This window comes from Pyrus communis, chromosome 9 (assembly GCF_963583255.1).
Source record: "Pyrus communis chromosome 9, drPyrComm1.1, whole genome shotgun sequence".
Lineage (NCBI taxonomy): Eukaryota > Viridiplantae > Streptophyta > Magnoliopsida > Rosales > Rosaceae > Pyrus > Pyrus communis.
This window is the reverse complement of record NC_084811.1, coordinates 25,164,990-25,186,872: the sequence shown is the minus strand read 5'-3', so window position 1 is coordinate 25,186,872 and position 21,883 is coordinate 25,164,990. Positions and strand designations below refer to the sequence as shown.

The 21,883-nt window shown below is 37.5% G+C and overlaps 4 protein-coding genes across 4 annotated transcripts; 2 read left to right on the top strand and 2 right to left on the bottom strand.

Annotated features, from left to right (window-relative positions):
• The first annotated feature begins 683 nt into the window (after nucleotides 1-683).
• On the top strand, nucleotides 684-3,577 carry LOC137745763 (F-box/kelch-repeat protein At1g57790-like). Its single transcript, XM_068485771.1, has 2 exons — nucleotides 684-797; nucleotides 2,256-3,577. The coding sequence occupies exons 1-2, from the start codon at nucleotides 769-771 to the stop codon at nucleotides 3,352-3,354; spliced, it is 1,128 nt and encodes a 375-aa protein (XP_068341872.1). The 5' UTR covers nucleotides 684-768; the 3' UTR covers nucleotides 3,355-3,577.
• A 315-nt stretch (nucleotides 3,578-3,892) lies between these two features.
• On the bottom strand, nucleotides 3,893-6,844 carry LOC137744579 (heterogeneous nuclear ribonucleoprotein Q-like). Its single transcript, XM_068484357.1, has 7 exons — nucleotides 5,919-6,844; nucleotides 5,723-5,839; nucleotides 5,368-5,508; nucleotides 5,109-5,133; nucleotides 4,841-5,022; nucleotides 4,442-4,527; nucleotides 3,893-4,265 (listed from the first exon to the last, which is right to left on the bottom strand). Exons 1-7 carry the CDS (start codon nucleotides 6,351-6,353, stop codon nucleotides 4,130-4,132), a joined length of 1,122 nt encoding a protein of 373 aa, XP_068340458.1. The 5' UTR covers nucleotides 6,354-6,844; the 3' UTR covers nucleotides 3,893-4,129.
• A 1,735-nt stretch (nucleotides 6,845-8,579) lies between these two features.
• On the bottom strand, nucleotides 8,580-10,658 carry LOC137744049 (replication protein A 14 kDa subunit B-like). The gene is made up of 3 exons (XM_068483911.1): nucleotides 10,544-10,658; nucleotides 9,435-9,684; nucleotides 8,580-8,850 (listed from the first exon to the last, which is right to left on the bottom strand). The coding sequence occupies exons 1-3, from the start codon at nucleotides 10,559-10,561 to the stop codon at nucleotides 8,786-8,788; spliced, it is 333 nt and encodes a 110-aa protein (XP_068340012.1). The 5' UTR covers nucleotides 10,562-10,658; the 3' UTR covers nucleotides 8,580-8,785.
• Nucleotides 10,659-18,379: 7,721 nt separating this feature from the next.
• LOC137744881 (F-box/LRR-repeat protein At3g58900-like) lies at nucleotides 18,380-20,302 on the top strand. Its single transcript, XM_068484691.1, has 3 exons — nucleotides 18,380-19,390; nucleotides 19,628-19,795; nucleotides 19,988-20,302. Exons 1-3 carry the CDS (start codon nucleotides 18,380-18,382, stop codon nucleotides 20,300-20,302), a joined length of 1,494 nt encoding a protein of 497 aa, XP_068340792.1.
• The last annotated feature ends 1,581 nt before the right edge of the window (nucleotides 20,303-21,883 follow it).

The following is a 21,883-nucleotide window of genomic DNA, read 5'->3' as shown; positions in this document are numbered from 1 at the left end:
ATATGATAACTTCAAAATCAATTGTTTGAACTATGGTTTTACATTGTTCAAATAAGAGTACTTTATTACATAGCTTAACGTAAATTTTCACTAACCAGATATTTCCGAGTGCTCAAGAATAGTGTCGGTTATATTTTTATATGAAAAATAGAGTAGGATTTTTTTTCTCTTCCTATTCCTATTCCCTTTCTTATTCTCTTATCACAATTTATTTTTTGTCTTTATAATTAATACAAAATATTAATATGATTTAATCGTAACCATTTAAGTAGAATGAGAGAGATTAAGACACAGATTAAAAGGAACGATAATCCTCCTCCATGCAAAGCGGTTGGAGTCGGTTTGCTGTGTAGTACAGTAATTCTGACAATCAACAGCGCCCGGACAAAAACGAACCGCACACTCACTCACACAGTAACTAACAACACGGCATCCGATTCCACCGATTGTAGCGCGGTTCTTTCACCTGAGAAATCCTCCAAATTACCTCACGAGCTGCAACCAATAAAAACCTGCCACATTATACAAATTAAAAATATTTTCTATGCTGTCGCTTGGTGATTAGTGGTAGCCACTGTAAAACGTTGGAGGCGCGTGCACCTGATTCAGCTTCACTGAGCAGCTCACACGTGTTGTTTTCTATGCAAGTGGTGCCGAGAGTGATAATAATATAACTCCCATCCCTCCTCCCCCAAACTCTCTCTCCTCTCTCTCCCTGCGTCTCTCTCTCTCTCTCTCTCTAAAAGGCACTGACATTGGGCTCTCGCCATGGGCGGAAGAAAGAGGAAGCTGAAATCGTAAGATTTGAATTCTGAATTCTATATTTCTCAGTGAAAGCATTTCGTAATTTGCATGTTTCATTTCTTTGTTCTTTCACTCTGGATTTTGGAAATGATTGTGAGGATTTTATTAATTGGATCAATTTAGGTTTCATGGTTGAAACCCAAATGTATTTAAGTCAAGAATTAGGTTTAATTGATGAAAATTGATGCCAATTGTGAGAATTTTGATGGGTTTTCGGAGTAGGGTTTATGTCTGGCAAGATTGTGAATTTAGGGTCTTGGCGAAGTTGGGGTACGTGAGTTTTTTAAAAGAATCTCAAATTGATTTAGGATAAAAATTAGGTTGAATTTGTTTAAAATTGGATTCAAGAGTCACAATTGAAAATTTCGACTCGGCTGTTAAATTTGTTAAAACCCCAGCCATTGTTAGATCATAGGGTCTTTTAGGAATGTAGTAATATCAAGAAACAAAGGGTAGGCTTTAATTATGGAAAAATGTTAAATTGAATAAATTCTGAGCAATTTCATGGTTTTCGGTTTCATGTTGTGCGCATTTTAATTTTTTGATAAATTTGGGAATCCAAGGTAAGGGTTTTTAGTGGTTCTTGTGTGATCATTTTTTTCGTTTTTATATGAGCTCATTATGTCATAGGTTCATTAATTACTTGTTTGCCGATCTTGCTTAAGCAAAAGTACTGGTACGATCTTGTACGTTACCCAAAAAAATAGGGTAAGAGGATATGATAGTTGATTAGTTACGACCAGGTTTATCTCTTGTCGGTTGTGGGGATTGTGTGTTCGCTTGTCGGATTCACATGTTGTACGTTACCCAAAAAGAATGTGATAGTTGATTAGTTACAACCAGGTTTCTCTCTTGTTGGTTTTGGGAATTGTGTTTATTGGTTGGATTCGTATCATCCAGTACGTTACCTGGAAATGAATATGGTAGTTAATTAGTTACAACCAGGTTTTTTTCTTGTCGGTTGTGGGGATTGTGTCTATTTAACGGATTCGTAAGATCCTTTATGTTAGCTGGAAATGAATATGATAGTTGATTAGTTACAACCAGGTTTTTCTCTTGTCAGTTGTGGGGATTGTGTGTTTATTTGTCAGATTCGTACAGTCCAGTACAACTATTGATTTCTTGTGTGTTTCTCTTTAGTAGCGTTAACCTTAATCATATGTTATTGAAACGGTCGAACCTTTAGTACTTCTGAAATGACTTATATGCTCTTCTGTTTTGGGTGGGTGTGGATGTGGTGTGTGGCTGTTTTGGGGAAGGGTTGCGTTTGGCATTTGGGTTGGCGGTTACATGCTAAAGAATTCGGATTAATATAGAAAGGAATTTAAATATGCGGATGATGTTGATTTATTCATATCTGCGTCTTAATTTCATGGAAATAATTCTTTTTCCTTTTCCATTTTGTTATAGCATACTTACCTCATATTTGTGTTGGAATTTATGATGTATAGGTTAGCTGAAACAATCACAAACAGTAACAGAAAAGCAAGCAAGAAAAAGGAGAAATTGGAGCTGCAAACTTGGTCTGACCTTCCTGCTGAACTTTTGGAACTCATTGTGTCTCGTTTAACGCTGCGGGATAATATTCGTGTATCTGTTGTGTGCAAGAGATGGCACTCAGCTGCCATTTCTGTGCGGGTGATCAACCAATCACCATTGCTTATGTACTTTCCAAGATTTGGTGACCTATATGAATTCTATGATCCATCGCGGCGCAAAATCTACTCCTTGGAGTTACCTGAGCTGACTGGGTCTAGGATTTGCTACACTAAAGACGGTTGGCTACTGTTATACAGACCCAGATCTCACCGTGTGTTCTTCTTTAATCCCTTCACTCGCAAGATAATAAAGGTACCAAGATTCGAGTTGACTTATCAGATAGTTGCATTCTCCTGTGCCCCAACTTCTTCCAGCTGCATACTGTTTACGTTGAAACACATCAGCCCCACGGTTGTTGCTATTAGCACTTGTCGTCCTGGGGAAAGAGAGTGGACTACTGTTAATCTCCAAAACCGCTTGCCCTTTGTGAGTAGCATCTGGAACAAGCTTGTTTTCTGCAACGGAGTCTTTTATTGTCTGAGCCTCACCGGTTGGTTAGGGGTGTTCAACCCCGAAGAACGCAGTTGGAGTGTTCTTGCTGTTCCTCCACCCAAGTGCCCAGAGAACTTTTTTGCCAAAAATTGGTGGAAAGGTAAGTTTATGGCAGAGCATGAGGGAGACATATTAGTTATATATACTTGTTCAAGTGAAAACCCAATTATATTTAAGCTGGATCAGACAAACATGGTTTGGGAAGAAATGACGACCCTCGATGGTGTGACACTCTTTGCGAGTTTCTTGTCGTCTCATGCAAGAACTGACCTCCCTGGAATAATGAGAAACAGTGTCTACTTCTCGAAAGTCCGTTTCTACGGAAGGTGTTGCATATCCTACTCTCTCGACTCTTGTAGATACCACCCTCGCAAGGATTGCCATGACTGGGGAGAGCAAGATCCTTTTAAGAAGATTTGGATTGAAGCACCTCAAGACTTCTCAACCTTAAATTGGTGAAAGTTGTAGTGAATAACTCGCGACAGCGCGATCAATTGGATGTTGTGCAATAGTATAGATGGTTTATGTGTAACAAGTTGCTTATTGGGGTCAATCATACTCCTTAAGAAACTCATTCAAATCTGAACTTCTTTCTTAATGTGCACGTTATCCTCGAGTTATGTAAACATTTTCAGACATGATGTACAAATGCTTCATTTTCTAAGCTCGTAAACTTTAGCTTCTCTCCATGTTTTAAGACCCCAAGGTCGAGTAGGTAAAGTGAGTTGCATAAGGTTAAGTTTAGCGGCCGCGGCGCTACTTTCCTACCTGAAGTTTTGTCTCACGTGGTTTTCTTCCGAAAGGTTTTTACCGAGCATGTTTGAATGCCAGAGTTTTCTCGGAAACTTATTCACAAAGTACTTTTGCACACCGAGTTTTCGGTTATGATTTTTATTTTCCCATAACTGCTGCTGGTGTGGCTGATTAAAGCATTGTCTACGTTTTAACGAAAGAAACCTGTTAATGGTGAGATTGCATTTTTACGACAAAATTCGGGATGAAGAGCTTGAATCGTACGGAAAAGCAACCAAATTCATAGTTTAACTAAACCTTGTTTTAGTTTAAGCATACTACACGGGCGTCGGCAGAATCAAACTACATTTGATTTTGTAACTTAAAACCAACTGCACAACCACAAATGTGTACATTCCTTCGTACGCCCAAAGTACTTGATTGTCAATCCAAGACGCCATCTTATTTCCGTTTTCTTGAAACAAGAGACAGAACTCACTAATTAATACGGATTGTAGCGACTGCGGCCACGACTGCTCTCACCGCTTTGCCTTCCACCACTTGAGCTGCCACCGCCACCACTTCTTCCACCTCGGGATTGCGGTGGAGGCATCTGTGGTTGTACTCCCGGCTGTTGCCTGGAGAAAGAAACGCAAAGTTCAACTTCAGAGTAAAAATACGAACTTGAAAAAGAGTAAAATTCCATATGCAAGAGATCAGCAGGCAATATATACGAGACTGATTTGTACGGGCCCGTAAATTAACTACGAGACAGTACATGCAGCAAACAAATACCAAAAGAAACGATACTTACAGGACATATCTAATCCTTCCATCAGGCAAAAGCATAGGCATCATTGCCATGCCAGCAGGAGTTGGTCCCCTACCGTATATCAGTGGCTGCAAGAAATTGAGACCTATATCAGCAAACATATCCAGAGAAAGCTTGCTACAAACTGAGTATCGACATAGGAAGCATCGTAGGAAGTTAAATGAGCAAATTTTTTCCTTTTTGAAGTTGGTCTCACGGGAGAGACGTGTAGTTGCTGTTGTCAAAATTGTTACATAAACAAAGATACTTTTAATTTGTGACTTACTTTATTATAACATACAAATGCAGTTTCCCCGTATGTTCAATATGTCATCAGATTAACAGACAGTTAACCCTATTTATTTATTTTATGCCACAATAATACTATAATTTAAACCTTACTTGCGCAATTCCCGGACCACCATATCCAGCACCTAAGCCACCACCATATGGACTACCCCCTACCATGCCATAACCAAGACGTGGTGGGTAGGTCGGCAGTAAGGCTGACCGTTGTTGAGTTGATGATCCAGAAGACTTCTGATCTGATTGTGGTTTTGCAAGAGAACACTCCAAAACTTGACCTATGACACATAAGATTTGAATTAAGATTCTCTACTGAAAATTTGGCTTGACTACTGAGAATAGTAAAAGAGCATAAGAAAGCTACCATCAATTTCATATTTTTCAGTGTTCTTCACAGGCATGATTATTCTGCACAGGCATGATCATATTTTTGGGGTTGACATCTTTTGTCTTGAGTATTCTGCACAGGCATGATTATAATACTCGATGAACGCAAATCCCCGATTTCGGCTGGAGTTCTGTGGGTCGTGTATAAAGAAGATTCAACCGAAAACTGAATTAGATCAAGATACAAGAAAAATCATCAAGAAGCAAAACAAAAGATTAAGGAATATATCTCAAACCTTCAACAATTCCACAGAAATGACTCCTGGTCCAATATCTGTTACAGCCTTCTTCATATCTTCCTCTCCCCAACTTCTTGGAACATTTCCAATGAACAACCGATGCTTTGCTTGAGATGTCGAACATTTAATCCTTTTTCCCTATAAATGGAAGACAGCGGAAAAGTTAGTGTTGCAAGAAATGAAAACCTTAGTTCCAATTTCCATTAAAGATAAGGAGAGCAAGTAATTTATCTCAAAAGGAGAAGTGCGAATGAAAGTAGATGCACATATTAGTAGTGCCACAAACCTGAGTCGATAATTTACAAAAGCAGTGTTTGCGGAAAAGAAGTGACCAAAAGTGAGTTGAGATTACCTTTAACTCTGAATTATTCAGTTCCTCGATTGCCTTAGAGGCCAATTCTTTGTTTCTGAAGGTTACAAAAGCATAGCCTTTGGCCTCACCGGAATCTTTTCCCTTCATTACTCTAACCTGTGAACATATATAGATTTCTATGAGCCTAAATGTAAAAGACACAAGCAGAGCTTTACAATCAACAATATATGTCTACCTCAATCACTTCCCCAATAGATTCACAAAATCCCCTCAAATCCACTTCGGATGCATCATGAGGAATGCCACCAAGATACACCTCTGACCCATGCGGAGGACGAGCAAGAAGCTCAGCATGCTTCTTTTTCTCCTCCTCGTCCTCTGCATCAGCAACGATCATCTCTTCATCACCATCTGAGCTTTTCTGTCCATTAGATTTTGCTGCAGGTCGCTTGTTGTCATCCTCTTCCTCAACCTCCTCTTCAGGATCTTCTTCTTCCTCTTCCTCCTCTTCTTCCACCTCGACTTCCTCCTCCTCCTCTACTTCTTCATACTCAACCTCCTCTTCTATTGTTTCCTCGGGATCATTGTCTCCCTCCAGATCCACCCGCTCGTCAGATTCTACAAGCCTTTCAGATGCATCCCCAGAAAGATTTGTCCTTGTTTTCGGCATCTTATATATCTAGAAAGACAAGCTTGCAAGGCAACTGTGAAGAAAGCACAGAGGCCAGAAGCATTCACAGAAGAAAGAATACAGAAATGGAAAGGTGGAAACAACATGAGAGGCCAAATGAAGTTGCAGGGTAAGAATTTCGAAAGAATCTGTGCCATGAGGTATGGATTCGAGGACTTGCAAAGTCAATGATTTTCAATTAAGGGGTCATTTATATTGTAAAAATAGTAACAGAGACAGCAACAGAAGAATTCTGCATGATTTATCAAGGGGATGGTGATGCTCAGCAGGCGAAGCAAACAATGAAGCAGTGAATTTCTCGGATATTTAGATATCGACATTTGACAGTAAATGGATGGTGTAATTGTTTATCTATCTATCTGGAGAGGTTCATGCACAAGGAGGACAAAAACAAAAAGGAAAAAAAACATGAATAAGAAATCAAACAACATATAGTGGAAATCATAGATATACAATAACACATTGCAGATTACAGCTGAAACAGTAAGAGGGTGACATGTTGCAAAGCACTGAAATTTTCAGATTCTAGCATTCCCTTCGATATAAAGACGGCTATTACTTTCAATAAAACAAGATTATACTGAAGCTTGATAAAAAAATGAAACCCAACCCGACCGCATCCCACTTTTTCTTTTTCCCTTATACAAGTGATATTGGGAGAGGGGGAATTGAACTCGTGACCTCTGGAGCAAGGAGGAATGCTATTAACCGACTAAGCTACAAGTTCCTTGCTTAATCCCATCCAATTAAAAAACAACTAAATGCCTCAAATTTTAGAACTTGTAACCAACCACCCCAGAATTACCTTAATTTCCCTAGAGTGTTGTTATTCCCACCCCGTGTTTATCTCCCGGCCCACTTTTTAATGAAAATTTTAATTACAAGTTTTCCCATTTGTAAAATGACCGATAAGGACCTTAAAAGATATATAATGATAATAGGTTGGGCACGAATAGGTAACAGGAGCCCTAGACTCACATTGGGTTGTGGAAGGAATGGACAATATGTAAGCCGAATTCGCAAAAAAGACACAAAGGATGAAGACAGAAGGAATTCTGGAACGAAAAGGTGGATGCCCTTTCTAGTTAAAGGGCAACAAGCTATAGCAACTGATGATGGTTGGATATTGATGCTAGTTATTGGAGTGCATAATCACACAACAGCAGAGCATTTGAAGGGTCATTCATTTTCTGATAGATTATCGTCAGAGGAGACTTCGTTGTTGGGGAAATAGCATTTCAATCTTCTAACTTTTTATGGTGGGTGAGATTATAATATGAGTGGGGAAATAAAACACTGGCTCTTTTTAGCTAAACCTAGCCAACCCACCAACATTTAATTCGTTTCCCTCTTTACATTTCTACACAGAACTAACACTGCCCAAGTAAACAAAAGCCATTAATTTGCATTTTTAGTTATCCAATTAAGAAATGAGAACAGAAAATTGAAAATTTCAACGAAAATAAGCCCAAAAAAAAAAAAAAAATTGGAGAGAAAAATCCAATTAAAAACAGTGTAAACTTTGATAGTACCTGGTTCAGTGATTCGAACAATTAATTCAGTTGCGGATCCAATTTGTTCGATTTGGAAACCCTAACTCGGTGCTCTGAGCTTTTTACTAAGCTCGAACCCAACGAACGAAAACGAAAAGGGAATCGCTTTTTGAGGGTTGAGTGTCATCTTGCGAATTTTCGACAAAGATATGTTCAAAGGTTATTGGATATGTAATCTTTGATATTGGGCCGTAGTTGTGGGTTTTCGGCCCATAATTTATGTGACATGGACAACTTATGGACTTCTGCTCATTATTTTACATCTTAGGTATTCATGATGAACCGTAATGAGTTAAAATATTCATGATCAACCCTGACTGAATCATTGTAAGTTAAAATATTCATGTTATAACCTCTATTGCATTTTTGAATGACTAAACGATGGATTCATAGCAATGATCTTCGAATAAACATTAAAATTTTGAACAGTTCAATTATAAAATTTACACCGTGAAAATACGTTGTTTGCAAAAGATAGGACAAAGTCCTCCATCAATTAGACAGCCCAGCTCACAGTTTTTGCATAGATTAGGCAAACTTGCAGCTCAAGGCATCAAAAAATATGAAGTCGAAATAAAAATTGAAGGGTAAAGCATTGAATCTGCAACACATGAAACAAAAAACTCAACACAGCAATCTTGCGGATAATGAATCGCATAAAGTTTGAAGGACTAGTAAAATTTGAATATCTGAGACTTCTGCATATGTCAAATAGCGAAGATCTTAATCACTTCGCTGCCATAAAATTCGAAAAACTGCGGAATATAGTGTTAAAACTACATGACCAACTACATTAATTGTCCCATCACGATGTAACTAGGAAGCGCCTTCCCGCTTACAACTGAATCTCGTTGTAACTCAGACGAACAAGACTTTATATTCCCCGTTTACAATCTGACAGAGCTGATTGTAAGTGTATGTGTCTGCAAATAGGTGAAGAAAAAATTGAATTATATCAGAACCAGCAAAAGAACCTGGAATAGTAGACTCTAATACCCAAACGATTAAGCACCAAATAGACCAAAAAGATGAACTGTGGCATGGACACCGAAGAAGGAGGTACATTTCGGGTTTCTCAAATTTATAACTACTTCTGGACATAGTTCATTGGTTCCAAAAGATTAAACACCACAGTTTGAGGACATAGATTTTGGGATGCTAAATTAACGCAAGCATTCTATAGAAGTTTCATGCAAGATAACCAATTTGAAGAACGAACATACACCGCGATTAAAATGGGAACTCACTTTTTAAGGTTATGTTGATGCATGTTTAAGCTCCAGTTTATTTTGCTTTAAACAGTTAGGCAGAAACTGTATATTTCGGTTCTTAAAAGTGTCGATAAAATGAACTGTTTTCTGGCAATTTTAAGCTGAAGCCCCTTTCTAAAGATTCAACTTCACCCAATCCCAAATCCAAGCACCATAAACTTCCGACAGTGACAATTACATATTTATTGTGAACCCTAGGTAGAAACTGAAGAAGGCTGGGGAAAAAGGAGGCATACCAGTTGTCTCTCCGAGGTTGGTCCACGTGTCAGCTTGGATGGACGTATCACTGTCAGCAATGCCTATGACCTCAACAAATTTTGTAAGAGGAAACGTTGGGATGCCCTTCACAACTAGCTGGCTTTCATCAGTAGATTTTCCAATGATAGTTTCACCCTCAATTTGCACCACCTGAATCAGTGCCCGAACCCGCTTTCCAACATACAATCGCAACAACTCTGCATTGACAAAAACTGCAGGATTCATATCCTGCAAAACAAAACAAAGGTTGATTTGCTCAGAAGCTCGCCAAAATCATAATGCTCATTGACTAAATAAATAAATAAATCGCATACAAGATGCAAAATCATCTCCAATTTTACAAAAACCCAAAACCCCTTATGCAATTAGATGGTACAGAGAAAACCCCTAAGAGAGCTGCAATAATGTAGTTAAAGGGCTCGTTTGAGAGCTGCTTCTATAGGAAACACTTCCTTGACACTTCTGTTAGAATTGATTTTATTATAAACATGTCAAAAAATTTATTAAAAAACCAAGTGCTTCCTGAAAAAGCACTAGAAAGCGCTCCCTAAAGAGTGATTCTTCAAAAAGCACTAATGGGTCAGAAGTTTTTCACCCAAATGAAGTTAGAAGTGCTTTTGATTATCATAAACACGTTTAGCCCTTCCATAACAAAATCCCAAACAAGCCCAACAATTGAATATTTTCGGCATTCTTTATCTCATCACTCTCATGTGGACGTCAATTGAAATCATTAGAATATTTTCTTTATGGTGAAATTCGTAATCGATTTCGAAAATCAAACAATCGTGCGTAAAGCCTAATATAACTAACATCAACATGAAATTATTCTAACAGCACCCTGCTCAATCCAATTTCATACATAATTCAATAAAAAATGAGGACAAAATCAACGCAGTAAATCAGCACTTGAAAACAATATTTAAAATCGAACAAAAAAAGGAAAAAAAAAGCACATTGAATCACTGCGTTTGGTTACTGAGAAACAAAAATCGAAAGTGAAATGAACTTTCCCTTTCGACAGTTTCTCCGTAAGAGCCAAACGGTGGGTTTCTCATTCGAGAGAGAGATGGATTCGAGATCTTACTCGACGGCGGGGAGGCATCGTCGGAGAATGGAGTGGAAAGAGAGAAGTAGGGTTGGAAATTGGGAGGTTGAGCCACAGAAAGGGCTGGACTCCAAGCGCGGCAAAAATGAAATGATCAGGGATTTCGCAGTGTGAGGATTTTATGGGGAAATTTTTGGTTATAACGGAACACGAGTAGTATACACGTGTTTTTATCTAAGTGGTGGAAAATTTTATTTTTTCAGTTGTTAACTTTTTAACACACATATCTCACCATTTATATAGTGACACGTGGTGTATCATTCTGTATGACGATTACACTGAAAAATCTCTTGATTTTATGGAAGCGACTTCACCGCCAACCCTGCAACAGGTGGATTTAAGTTTTGTAAAACAATTTCTCACATAATCTAAAACTACGTTAATGAAACTCTTTTTATTAATTTGTTGGGCCATATATTTTCACAAACAAAATATATTACATTAATGAAACTTTTTTTTGTTAATCTTGCAACACATGGATTTAACTTTTGTAAAACAATTTCCCGCATAATCTAAAATTACATTAATGGAACTCTTTTTGTTAATAAAAAAAAGTGAAAAAACATCTTTATCTTTTATCACAACAAAAAAATTAAAGACAGTAACGTAATTTCATAAAACAAAATTTTGTTTTCTTTTATTAACATCATCTATATGTAAGTTTATCATCTCTAATTTAAAAAAAAAAAAAAAAAAAAAAAAAAAGAAGGAACAACCTCTCTCCCTCTTCTCCTCACTCCCACGTTTTCCTTTCCCCTTCAATTTTAACAACTAAAGTAAAAAATTCCACACACTTTGTGTGTGGGCAACATGCATCCATTAGTACTCATAACAGTTAGGTATTTTATATACTTATTTTTTAATTTGATCAAATAAAAAATAAAGTGTTTTTGTTTTTTAAAATCGAATAAAAATTAATAACATGTTCATTATAGAGATGCTATGATAAAATATATGTAATGTTTTAAAAAAATAAATTAGTTTGTGCGATATTAAATTATTGTCCATAATTTTACGTTGTGGTAGAAACCAAATTATCTTAAAAAAATTAATTAGTTTGTGCAATATTACATTATTGTTCATAATTTTACGTTGTGGTAGAAACCAAATTATCTTAAAAAAATTAATTAATTTGTGCGATATTACATTATTGTCCATAATTTTACTCTATGGTTTGTAGATGAAGAAGATTTTATTAATGGGTAGTGCATATTCACACACTCATTTTTATTTATCAATACTCCTTACAATTTTTTGTCGGCATATCGAATAAATTGAAAAAGACTAATTGCAAAAATTAACAAGAATGTGTGACAAAGTAAAAATTGGTGTACTAATAGGTAACACGGTAATTAAGTAAATTTTTATATTTTTTTATAAAATATTCGCAGCCCAATCTCATGAGAAAAAGAAAAAATTTCGCACATGTGTAGGTACTAGTCAATTTATAATAATTTTAGAGTGAACTTATTCCCACCCCAATGTCTTATCTTCTCATCTATCTTTTAATGAATTTTTTAATTACAAATTTGTCCATTTGCAAAAAGACTGATAAGGACATTAATTATCTTGTTTTGCTTAATTAAAAAAAAAAGGGTTGGTTGTGGGAGACGATTTGTCTACCTTAAACCCCAACTCATATTTTCATCTCCTATCATTCAAAGAAAGTAAAACAAATATCAATGGACTTAGATGATGACTTTTCCATTGAAGAGATGGAAGATGACGCTTTTACGGAAGAGGTAGAAGATTATGATGCCATTATTTGTGTGTGAGTCATTTGAATTTGTCCATCGTATTTTTGATTTTGTCGTTGTCGAATTTTTTTGAATTTGGATATCTTTGTCGTTTCCATTTGACTACGCAGACCTCAGTGATTTTCATTTACATATTATTTGTTTATATTTTTTAAGACACAATTTTATAATTTCACATGTATGTTGAATTGTAATCTTGTCTTGGCCCAAAGATAATTGATCCGGCCCATACACAAAGAAAGATCCATGCACATGCTAGAGAATTCTAGCAAAGTTCAAGTTGGTGGAAGAGTCTAGAAGAATGGTGAGGATTCCACCAACATACAAGATTAATGTAGATAATTCTAGCTTAGGAAGGTAGTGGAATTATCTAGATATCTCTAGCATGATGCTTCCATGCTTCTCCAAGGTTCCATCCATGCCTATAAAAGGAGAAGGCATCCACACCATTTGTAACAACGAAGAGAGCAAGTAGTAAGAGGTGAGAGTGTCAAGTAAGAAGTAAGAAGAAGCAACAAAGCTTCTAAGAGTGTTTGAGTGTTTCCTCTTGTACTAGTTTGTCAGAATAAAAAATTTGTATAACACTTTGAGTGTTCTTTCTTTCTCTTGCCTATCAAATTCCACTGCATTACATACTCCTTTGTGAGATAAACATCTCCAAAGTAGTGAAGCATTTTTAAACCCCAACAAAGTAGTATCAGAGCTATGGCTAGCAACGCTATGGCAGCCTTACAAGTTCCAGTGCTCGACAACAACAACTTCAATAATTGGAGTATCAAAATGAAGGCCCTTTTGGGTTCACACGATGCCTAGGAAGTCGTGGAGAAAGGCTATACTGAGCCAGATGATGAAGCTACTCTATCTCAACCCCAGAATGAAAGTTTGAAAGATTCAAAAAAGAAAGACAAGAAGGCTCTCTACCTCATCTACCAAGCATTAGATGACAATGGCTTTGAGAATGTCTCGAGTGCAACCTTTGCCAAGTAAGCATGGTAGAAGCTTCAAACCTCTTACAAAGGAGCCGAACAAGTGAAAAAGGTTCGTCTTCAAGTATTAAGAGGTGAGTTCGAATCTCTACAAATGAAAGGGTCTGAATCAGTCTCTGATTATTTCTCAAGAGTCTTAGCCGTTTCCAATCAATTAATAAGAAACAGAGAAAAGTTAGAAGATGTTAGAATTATGGAGAAGATACTACGCTCGTTCGACCCCAAGTTCGAGCACATTGTCATGACGATTGAAGAAACTAAAAACTTGGAAGATATTAGTATAGAGCAATTAATGGGTTCGCTACAAGCATATGAAGAGAAACATAAGAAGAGGCAAGGGAATGATGAGCAGCTCCTTAAGACGCACGTTTAGCCAAAGAAAAAAGAAGAAAGCATCGACAATGAGAGAAGCCAATATGAAAGAAGTCGTAGTCGAGGTCGCGGACGTGGACATGGACGTAGACATGGTTGAAACTTCAACAACCATATCAACTACGAAAGAGGAGGAAGCTCAACAAAAGGTTGTGGAAGAGGACGCTCAAACTTGAGGTATGAAAAATCTCAAGTTCAATACTACAATTGTCAAAAGTTTGGGCATTATGCTTGGGAATGTAGAGCACTAAATAACAGACTTGATGAGAAGGTCAATTATGTGAAAGAAGAGAATGGCGTTGTGGTACTAGCATGCAAGAACAATGATGGAGACCAAGACTATACATAGTACCTTGACACCGGTGCCGGCAACCACATGTGCGGAAGAAGAAGCATCTTCGTAGAGCTCAATGAATCAGTGAGCGGCAACGTTTCTTTTAGAGACGAATCCAAAATACCCGTAAAAGGAAAAGGTAACATCCTTATTCCCCTAAAAAATGGCGGTCACCAATTAATTTCAAATGTCTCCTACGTGCCCAATATGAAAAGCAACATTTTGAGTTTAGGTCAACTCTTAGAAAAAGGTTATGATTTTCATACGAAAAATTATATCTTTTTTCTTAGAGATGACAAAGGAAGATTAATTGCCAAGGTGAAAATGTCAAAGAATAGGATGTTTCCCATAAACATTCAAAACGATGCTGTAAAGTGTCTCAAGATATGTTACAAAGACATATCTTGGCTTTGGCATCTTCATTTTGGGCATCTTAATTATGGGGGACTGGAGTTATTATCCAAGAAGGAGATGGTGAGAGGTTTACCGTGTATCAGTCACCCTGATCAAGTTTGTGAAGGATGTTTACTTAGGAAACAGGTCAGGAAAAGCTTTCCAAAGTAGTCGACCACAAGAGCCCAGAAGCCACTCGAGCTCATTCACACTGATGTGTGTGGTCCAATAAAACCAAGCTCTTTGGGTAAAAATAATTATTTCCTTTTCTTCATTGATGATTTTTCAAGGAAAACCTGGGTGTATTTCTTGAAGCAGAAATCAGAGGTATTTGGAGCATTTAAGAAGTTCAAAGCCACCGTAGAAAAAGAAAGTGGTTGCAAGATCAAAGCCATGAGATCTGATCGAGGAGGAGAATTCACTTCGAAGGAATTCCAAGAGTTTTGTGAAGCAAATGAAATTCATCGACCTTTGACAGTTCTAAGATCCCCTCAACAAAATGGTGTGGCGGAAAGAAAAAATTGAACCATCCTCGACATGGCTCGAAGCATGCTTAAAAGCAAGAAATTGCCTAAGGAATCGTGGGCAGAAGCTGTAGCATGTGCTGTCTACCTATCCAATTGGTCTCCAACAAGAAGTGTGTGGGGAAAAACTCCGCAAGAAGCATGAAGTGGAAGAAAACCAGGTATCTCTCACCTAAGAGTTTTTGAAAGCATAGCCCATGTACATGTACCAGACGAGAGGAGAACTAAACTCGACGACAAAAGTGAGAAGTTCATCTTCATCGGTTATGACACAAATTCAAAAGGATATAAGCTGTATAATCCAAACAATGGGAAGACGGTGATCAGTCGAGATGTGACGTTCGATGAAGAAGGAGAATGAGATTTTGGGTCGCATGCAGGTGATCTTCACTTCTTTCCTCAGTTTGAAGAAGAGAATGAACAAGGGATGATGGAGCAAGTAATAGAGGTTCAACAAGAATCCACTACTCCACCTGCTTCACCAATATTAACCAATTATGTAATTCACCAGCATCAACATCGTCAAGTGGGAATCTAAATGAAAGAGAAGTACCATGCACAAGAAGTATACGAGATCTTTATGAGGTAGCTGAAAGACTTGATAATCCTACACTTTTCTGTTTCTTTGCTGATTGTGAACCAGTTGACTTCCAAGAAGCAGTGCAAGATACTAAGTGGATGAAAGCAATGGATGAAGAAATTGAAGCAATCCAGAAGAATGATACATGGGAACTCGTTATTCTTCCGAAATGACACAAAGCCATCGGAGTCAAGTGGGTGTACAAGACAAAAAAGAATGCCAACAGAGAGGTCGAAAGATACAAGGCAAGACTAATGGTGAAGGACTATAGTCAAAGAGCCGGAATCGACTATGATGAGGTATTTGCACCCGTTGCTCATTAGAAACTATACGATTACTAATTTCTTTGGCAGCTCAAAACAGTTGGAAGATTTAACAAATAGATGTGAAGTCCGCCTTCTTAAATTGAGTCCTTGAAGAAGAAGTCTACATTCAGCAACCATCAGTCTATGAAATCAAAGGGCATGAAGACAAAGTTTTGAAGCTGAAGAAAGCCCTCTATGGGTTAAAACAAGCGCCACGAGCATGGAATAGTCGCATCGACAAGTACTTTCAGAAGAACAACTTCATTAAGTGCCCTCATGAACATGCTCTCTACGTCAAAGTCAAAGATGGAGATATTTTGATTGTGTGCTTATATGTGGATGATCTAATCTTCACCGGAAGTAATTCAAACATGTTTAAAGAGTTCAAGAGAGTGATGACCAAAGAATTTGAGATGACCGACATCGGGTTGATGGCATACTACCTAGGCTTTGAAGTGAAGCAGAACGAAGAATGCATTTTCATCTCCTAAGAAAGCTACACAAAGGAGATACTGAAAAAGTTCAAAATGAACGACTGCAAGCCCATAAGCACGCCAGTGGAATATGGAGTCAAACTAACCAAGCATGACAAAGGAGAAAGCGTAGATCCAACATTTTTCAAAAGTTTAGTTGGAAGCTTGCGCTACTTGACTTGCACAAGACCAAACATTCTCTATGTCGTCGGATTAGTCAGTCGCTACATGGAGAATCCCACAACTACACATTTGAAGACCGCCAAAAGAATTATTCGATACCTCAAAGGTACTGTTAACTTTGGCTTGTTTTATTCAAGTTTTGATAACTACAAACTTGCTGGATATAGCGACAATGATTGGGCAAGAGATTCCGACGATAGAAAAAGCACTACTGGATTTATGCTCTTCATGGGAGACACTGCATTCACATGGATGTCGAAGAAGCAACCGATTGTCATACTATCTACTTGCGAAACTGAATACATAACTACTACCGCATGCGTCTGTCATGCAATTTGGCTAAGAAACTTGCTAAAAGAATTAAGCATGCCGCAAAAAGAACCAAGAAAGATTTATGTCGACAACGAGTCTGCAATAACTCTAGCAAAAACTCCAGTATTCCATGACAGAAGCAAACACATAGATACTCGTTATCATTTCTTAAGAGAGTGCATTGCAAGAAAGGATGTGCAAGTGGAATACGTGAAGTCTCAAGACCAAGTAGTCGACATATTCACCAAGCCACTCAAACAAAAAGACTTTGCCAGACTAAGAAACTCAATCGGTGTCACAAGACAAGATTAAGGGGGGATGTTGAATTGTAATCTTGTCTTGGCCCAAAGATAATTGATCCGGCCCATACACAAAGAAAGATCCATGCACATGCTAGAGAATTCTAGCAAAGTTCAAGTTGGTGGAAGAGTCTAGAAGAATGGTGAGGATTCCACCAACATACAAGATTAGTGTAGATAATTCTAGCTTAGGAAGGTAGTGGAATTATCTAGATATCTCTAGCATGATGCTTCCATGCTTCTCCAAGGTTCCATCCATGCCAATAAAAGGAGAAGGCATCCACACCATTTGTAACAACCAAGAGAGCAAATAGTAAGACGTGAGAGTGTCAAGTAAGAAGTAAGAAGAAGCAACAAAGCTTCTAAGAGTGTTTGAGTGTTTCCTCTTGTACTAGTTTGTCAGAATAAAAAATTTGTATAACACTTTGAGTGTTCTTTCTTTCTCTTGCCTATCAAATTATGCTGTATTACATTCTCCTTTTGTGAGATAAACATCTCCAAAGTAGTGAAGCATTTTTAAACCCCAACAATGTATGTATATATTAAAGGTTATTTAGAGAATAATAGTGGGTGAGGAAATACATTTTAATTTTTTAACTTTTTAAGATGGATGGGATTATAATATGAATGGGAAAATAAGACACATACAACTTTGCAACCTTTCCGCCGTCTTCCTAACACGCCCGGAGGTGAATGACCCACCGTCGGCAACCGTAAACAAGCGAAGGCTATCGATCGAACCAGTGCAGAATACGATAAGCATCTGAATGCACCAAGCTGTATCAGAGCCGTATTTCAGCTGCTCCGTGCCGCTCCCATCCGCACCAACGCAGAAGATTCCGGCCAATCCGGATCCCGCTCCCGTGCTTCACAGGTTTTCTCTAATTTATTTATTTTTTTAATATAAATAATATAAAAAATCCCCTACACTTTTTAGGGTTTCGAGGGCAGTGTTTAAAAAACCTACACTTATCAGTTGTGTTGTGTGCCGCATTGCCGCTGGCTACTTGGAACGGAGCCATCTCTTGACCAATTACCTTCTTCATCAAGCAGTAAACCCTTTGAGTTAGCCCATGCATATACTAGTACTTCAAGTTTTTATTTGATTCCATGATTTTGTTCTATACAACTATTAACCTTTCATAAACTGTATAGCTTATGTACATAATGCCTTAGGGTTTAGTTGCTGTTCATAATTTCGTGTCGTATGTTTACACGATTTCTGTTCTTATGTCCTCAATCAATTCCTTGTAGGTGTAAGGTCCTCTTATACAAAAACTAAAAGGAACCAAGTGCCATGGAACACAAACGTCAGTCATTGGCAACTGCAATTTCTCAGTCTCAAGGTCCTCGTCATGAGAGATTAATAGACAGATTTAGTAATCTTCCAGATGAAGTTGCTCATCACATTCTTTCCTCCCTCACTTTAAGAGATATCTGCCGAGTGGGCTGTGTGTCAAAAAGGTGCATGCAGTTTTTTTTATCCACTCCGTCGTTGAACTTTGATGTAAGGACTTTCGGTAGGCGGCAGCGATTGAAGTTGTTAGGTTATTTGGATAGGTTCTTGAGTAAACGTGGTGATAATAAGATACAACATTTTCGTATACGTTGGTTATGTCGAGATGATGATGCAAGCAGCTATTATGATGAGTATTTTCGAGTGATCAACTGGATGTATACAGCTGTAAGATGTAATGTTGAAGTACTTGATCTTTACTTTCCAGGTAAATATGAGCTAGGGAGACCAGTACTAGAATTACCGTCCTGCATCTTTCTCTGTCAATCTTTGAGGTCACTAATGGTGGACTTGCATGGGGATAAGCTTCTTAAAACTCCCTCCTTTGCTTGTTTCACTACTCTACAATGCCTAAAATTGAGCAGTGTTACGATAGATGAGGAGTTTTGCAAATGGATTTCATGTTCATGTAAATGCATTAAAGAGTTAGAGCTTGAATCCGTTGTTGGGATAGAAAAAATATGCATTGAAAGCTCATCTTTACAATCATTTCGATTTGTGCCTAGTTACCGTCATGTTTGCCATCTCAATATCTCTGGGGAAAAACTTGAAAATATACAAATGTACTGGATTTATCAATTAAGCAAGCTAAGTATTTTCGCTCCCAATCTTAAACGTTTGAAATGGAAAGGGAGGGTGGCAAGTCGCCTAAATCTGGAGAAGGTCATGTGTTTGGAAAAAGCTGAGATTTTTCTCCAGCCTAGGATAAAGGCTGATTTTGGCAATTTATTTGAGGCGTTTTGTAGTATTCAGAGAGTTGAAGTTCTTATGCTAAATGTAGCGATCATGAAGGTACGGAACACTTCCCTAACCCTAGCTATACCCTTTTCAAACCTGCTTATTTTTATCTCAATTCAGTATCTAAACTACAATTAGCAATGTACTAAAAATGAATTCAGAATCAAACGTTTGGAAGGTTTGGAATCCTGAACCTAGCCTGCTCGTTTCTATATAAAATAATGTGGCCTTTATAACATTGCAGGCTCTCGTTCTTTCTCGATATAAAATGTTGTCTTTATAACATTGCAGGCTCTATTTTGGAAAGGTTCCATGCCGGGATTATTAGCTCATGTTGGTCACTTTTGTGTGCGTGACATGAGCTTGACGGATCACCTAGTCAAAGTAATGACCTCTCTGCTTAAACGAATGCCTAACTTGCATACTTTGCACATTGTAACCTCAAAATCTGTTTGCTGTGTAAGTAAAACTGGTGTTTGCTCTCTCTCTCTCTCTCTCTCTCTCTCTCTCTCTCCAACACAGATTATCCGATGTCTTAGATGATTCCTGTAGTAGTTCGATTGTACTAAATATATATTTGGAAAAGTATTGCGTGGTGTTTTTTTTTCGTTTTAAGAACTTCAATATATTTGTCTGTTATATCTTTTGCAGGCATCTGGAAAGTTTGGTAACAAATATTGGAAGCTCAAAAACCTAGCTTGTATTAATCAGCTTAAAGAAGTAACGTTTGAGATTTCCAATAATGGGACGAATGAATGGGAGTTAGCAAGGTATATCATCGAGAATGCTAAGAATTTGAAGAAACTGTTCATATATTATGTGCCCAATCAGTTTACTCTCTTTAGGGAGATAACTGAAAGTGCGACGAACTCCCCCGCCACAGTTGAGTTTAAGGTATATGATAAATCCAGAAGAGTTTACAATGATGATCTTATTAGTCCTGATGTACAACAGAAGACTAATTGAATCGTCTTCCCGAATAAAAAGCAGAGGTTTCTCTCCTTATTTGCCAATTCCAGCTACTTCTTTCTCATCTCCTTCGCCTCTTTGCATTTCTATTTCATTTTGGCCCTTAATTTCTTGTGTTGTTTGAGCTTTTGTCTCAACTTTCCTAAGCTTGTCTCAATTTTAGGCTTTTATGGACCCTTTTCCTCATATGTAACTTCCCATTGTCAGTCTTCCACCTCCAATCTCTGCTACTCGGCCCATCAAGTGTCTCTTCTCGGCTGTGTACTTTAGTGTTGGATGGTTGTTAGAGTGGTATTATCACTCTTTGGTAGGATTCTGGGAGCACTTTTTACGCGAGTGGCTCACTTAGCCCCATTTTATGTTCATCCAGTTTGTTCATAGGTTCTCCTTCTTGGTGGTGGCGGTGGATTTGCGATAGCGTTGCAGTTGGTGTGATGGAGACAACAATCTTCCAGATCTAAGGTTTTTTTGCTGTTGTGGGTTTGCACTTTTTAGACCTATCCATTGTATTTCCTCTTGAGCTATGCTTGTATTAGAATTGCCTTTTGAGCTTTTTATAGCTTTCTTAATTAATGAAAGGTATCATTTTTTGAAAAAAAAGAAAAAAAAAGTCCTGATGTACATGCAGTGTGAAATTTCAATGGATAGTGAGATTTTACTTGATATCAACATTTTTACTACTGATGGAATTATGCTCACTAATACCTAAAGCACAATGCTTTTCGAGAGGTCCTATAACCCTATGTCATGCATCTTTCTTAATTTAGTTTGGGGTCTTAATATGCTAGTATTAATTTAAATTAAACATAACGAGATTTTGCTGATTTTGAAGTTTTGAACTTTAACCCTGAACATTACTATAAACAACGTGAGCATACATGTGAAACTGGTCTATAGCCCCCGGACATTACTATAAACATTGTGCAAACATATACATGATGAGCATATAAATGGTATAAAAGATCATGCCATAGTTGGATTCACAATACTCATAAACTACAATATCAAATTTCTAAGTAAAAGTCATGACATGATATATGCGTATTCAACAAAATAGTTATGGAAACTATATATAATAATTATAGGGAATTGTTATTGACATTCTAAATTTCTCATTCTACACTCCAAACTTTATATATTTAGAAAGAAAAATACACTGGTGAAGAGTGTAGAATGAGATTTTTAGAGTGTCAATAACACTTCCCTAAATATAATTTGAAAACTAAAGCCCACTCACTGATTCATCGTAGGGTCGTAGCTATCTTGCCCTGCCTGCCCTTTGAAATCCTCGAGATAAGTCTCTTCTACATGCAATTCAAACAACTAAGGAAAACACTCGAAAGTTCCTTTTTGTTAACTTATTTTGGGAGTTAGAAGTGTTTGAAAAAGGACTCACGCGGTGCCGCTTGCCGTACTTGAGATTTTTCAGAAGCATGAGGTAAATAACAATTGTACTTGAGGTTTTTGTAGTATCTATAAGGTTAAAGTTCTTATTCTAAGCAGAGAGACAACCAAGATAAAATAGTTGAAATAAGGATTCTACGAATTTCTATTGCTAAAATTATCAAAATCAAATAA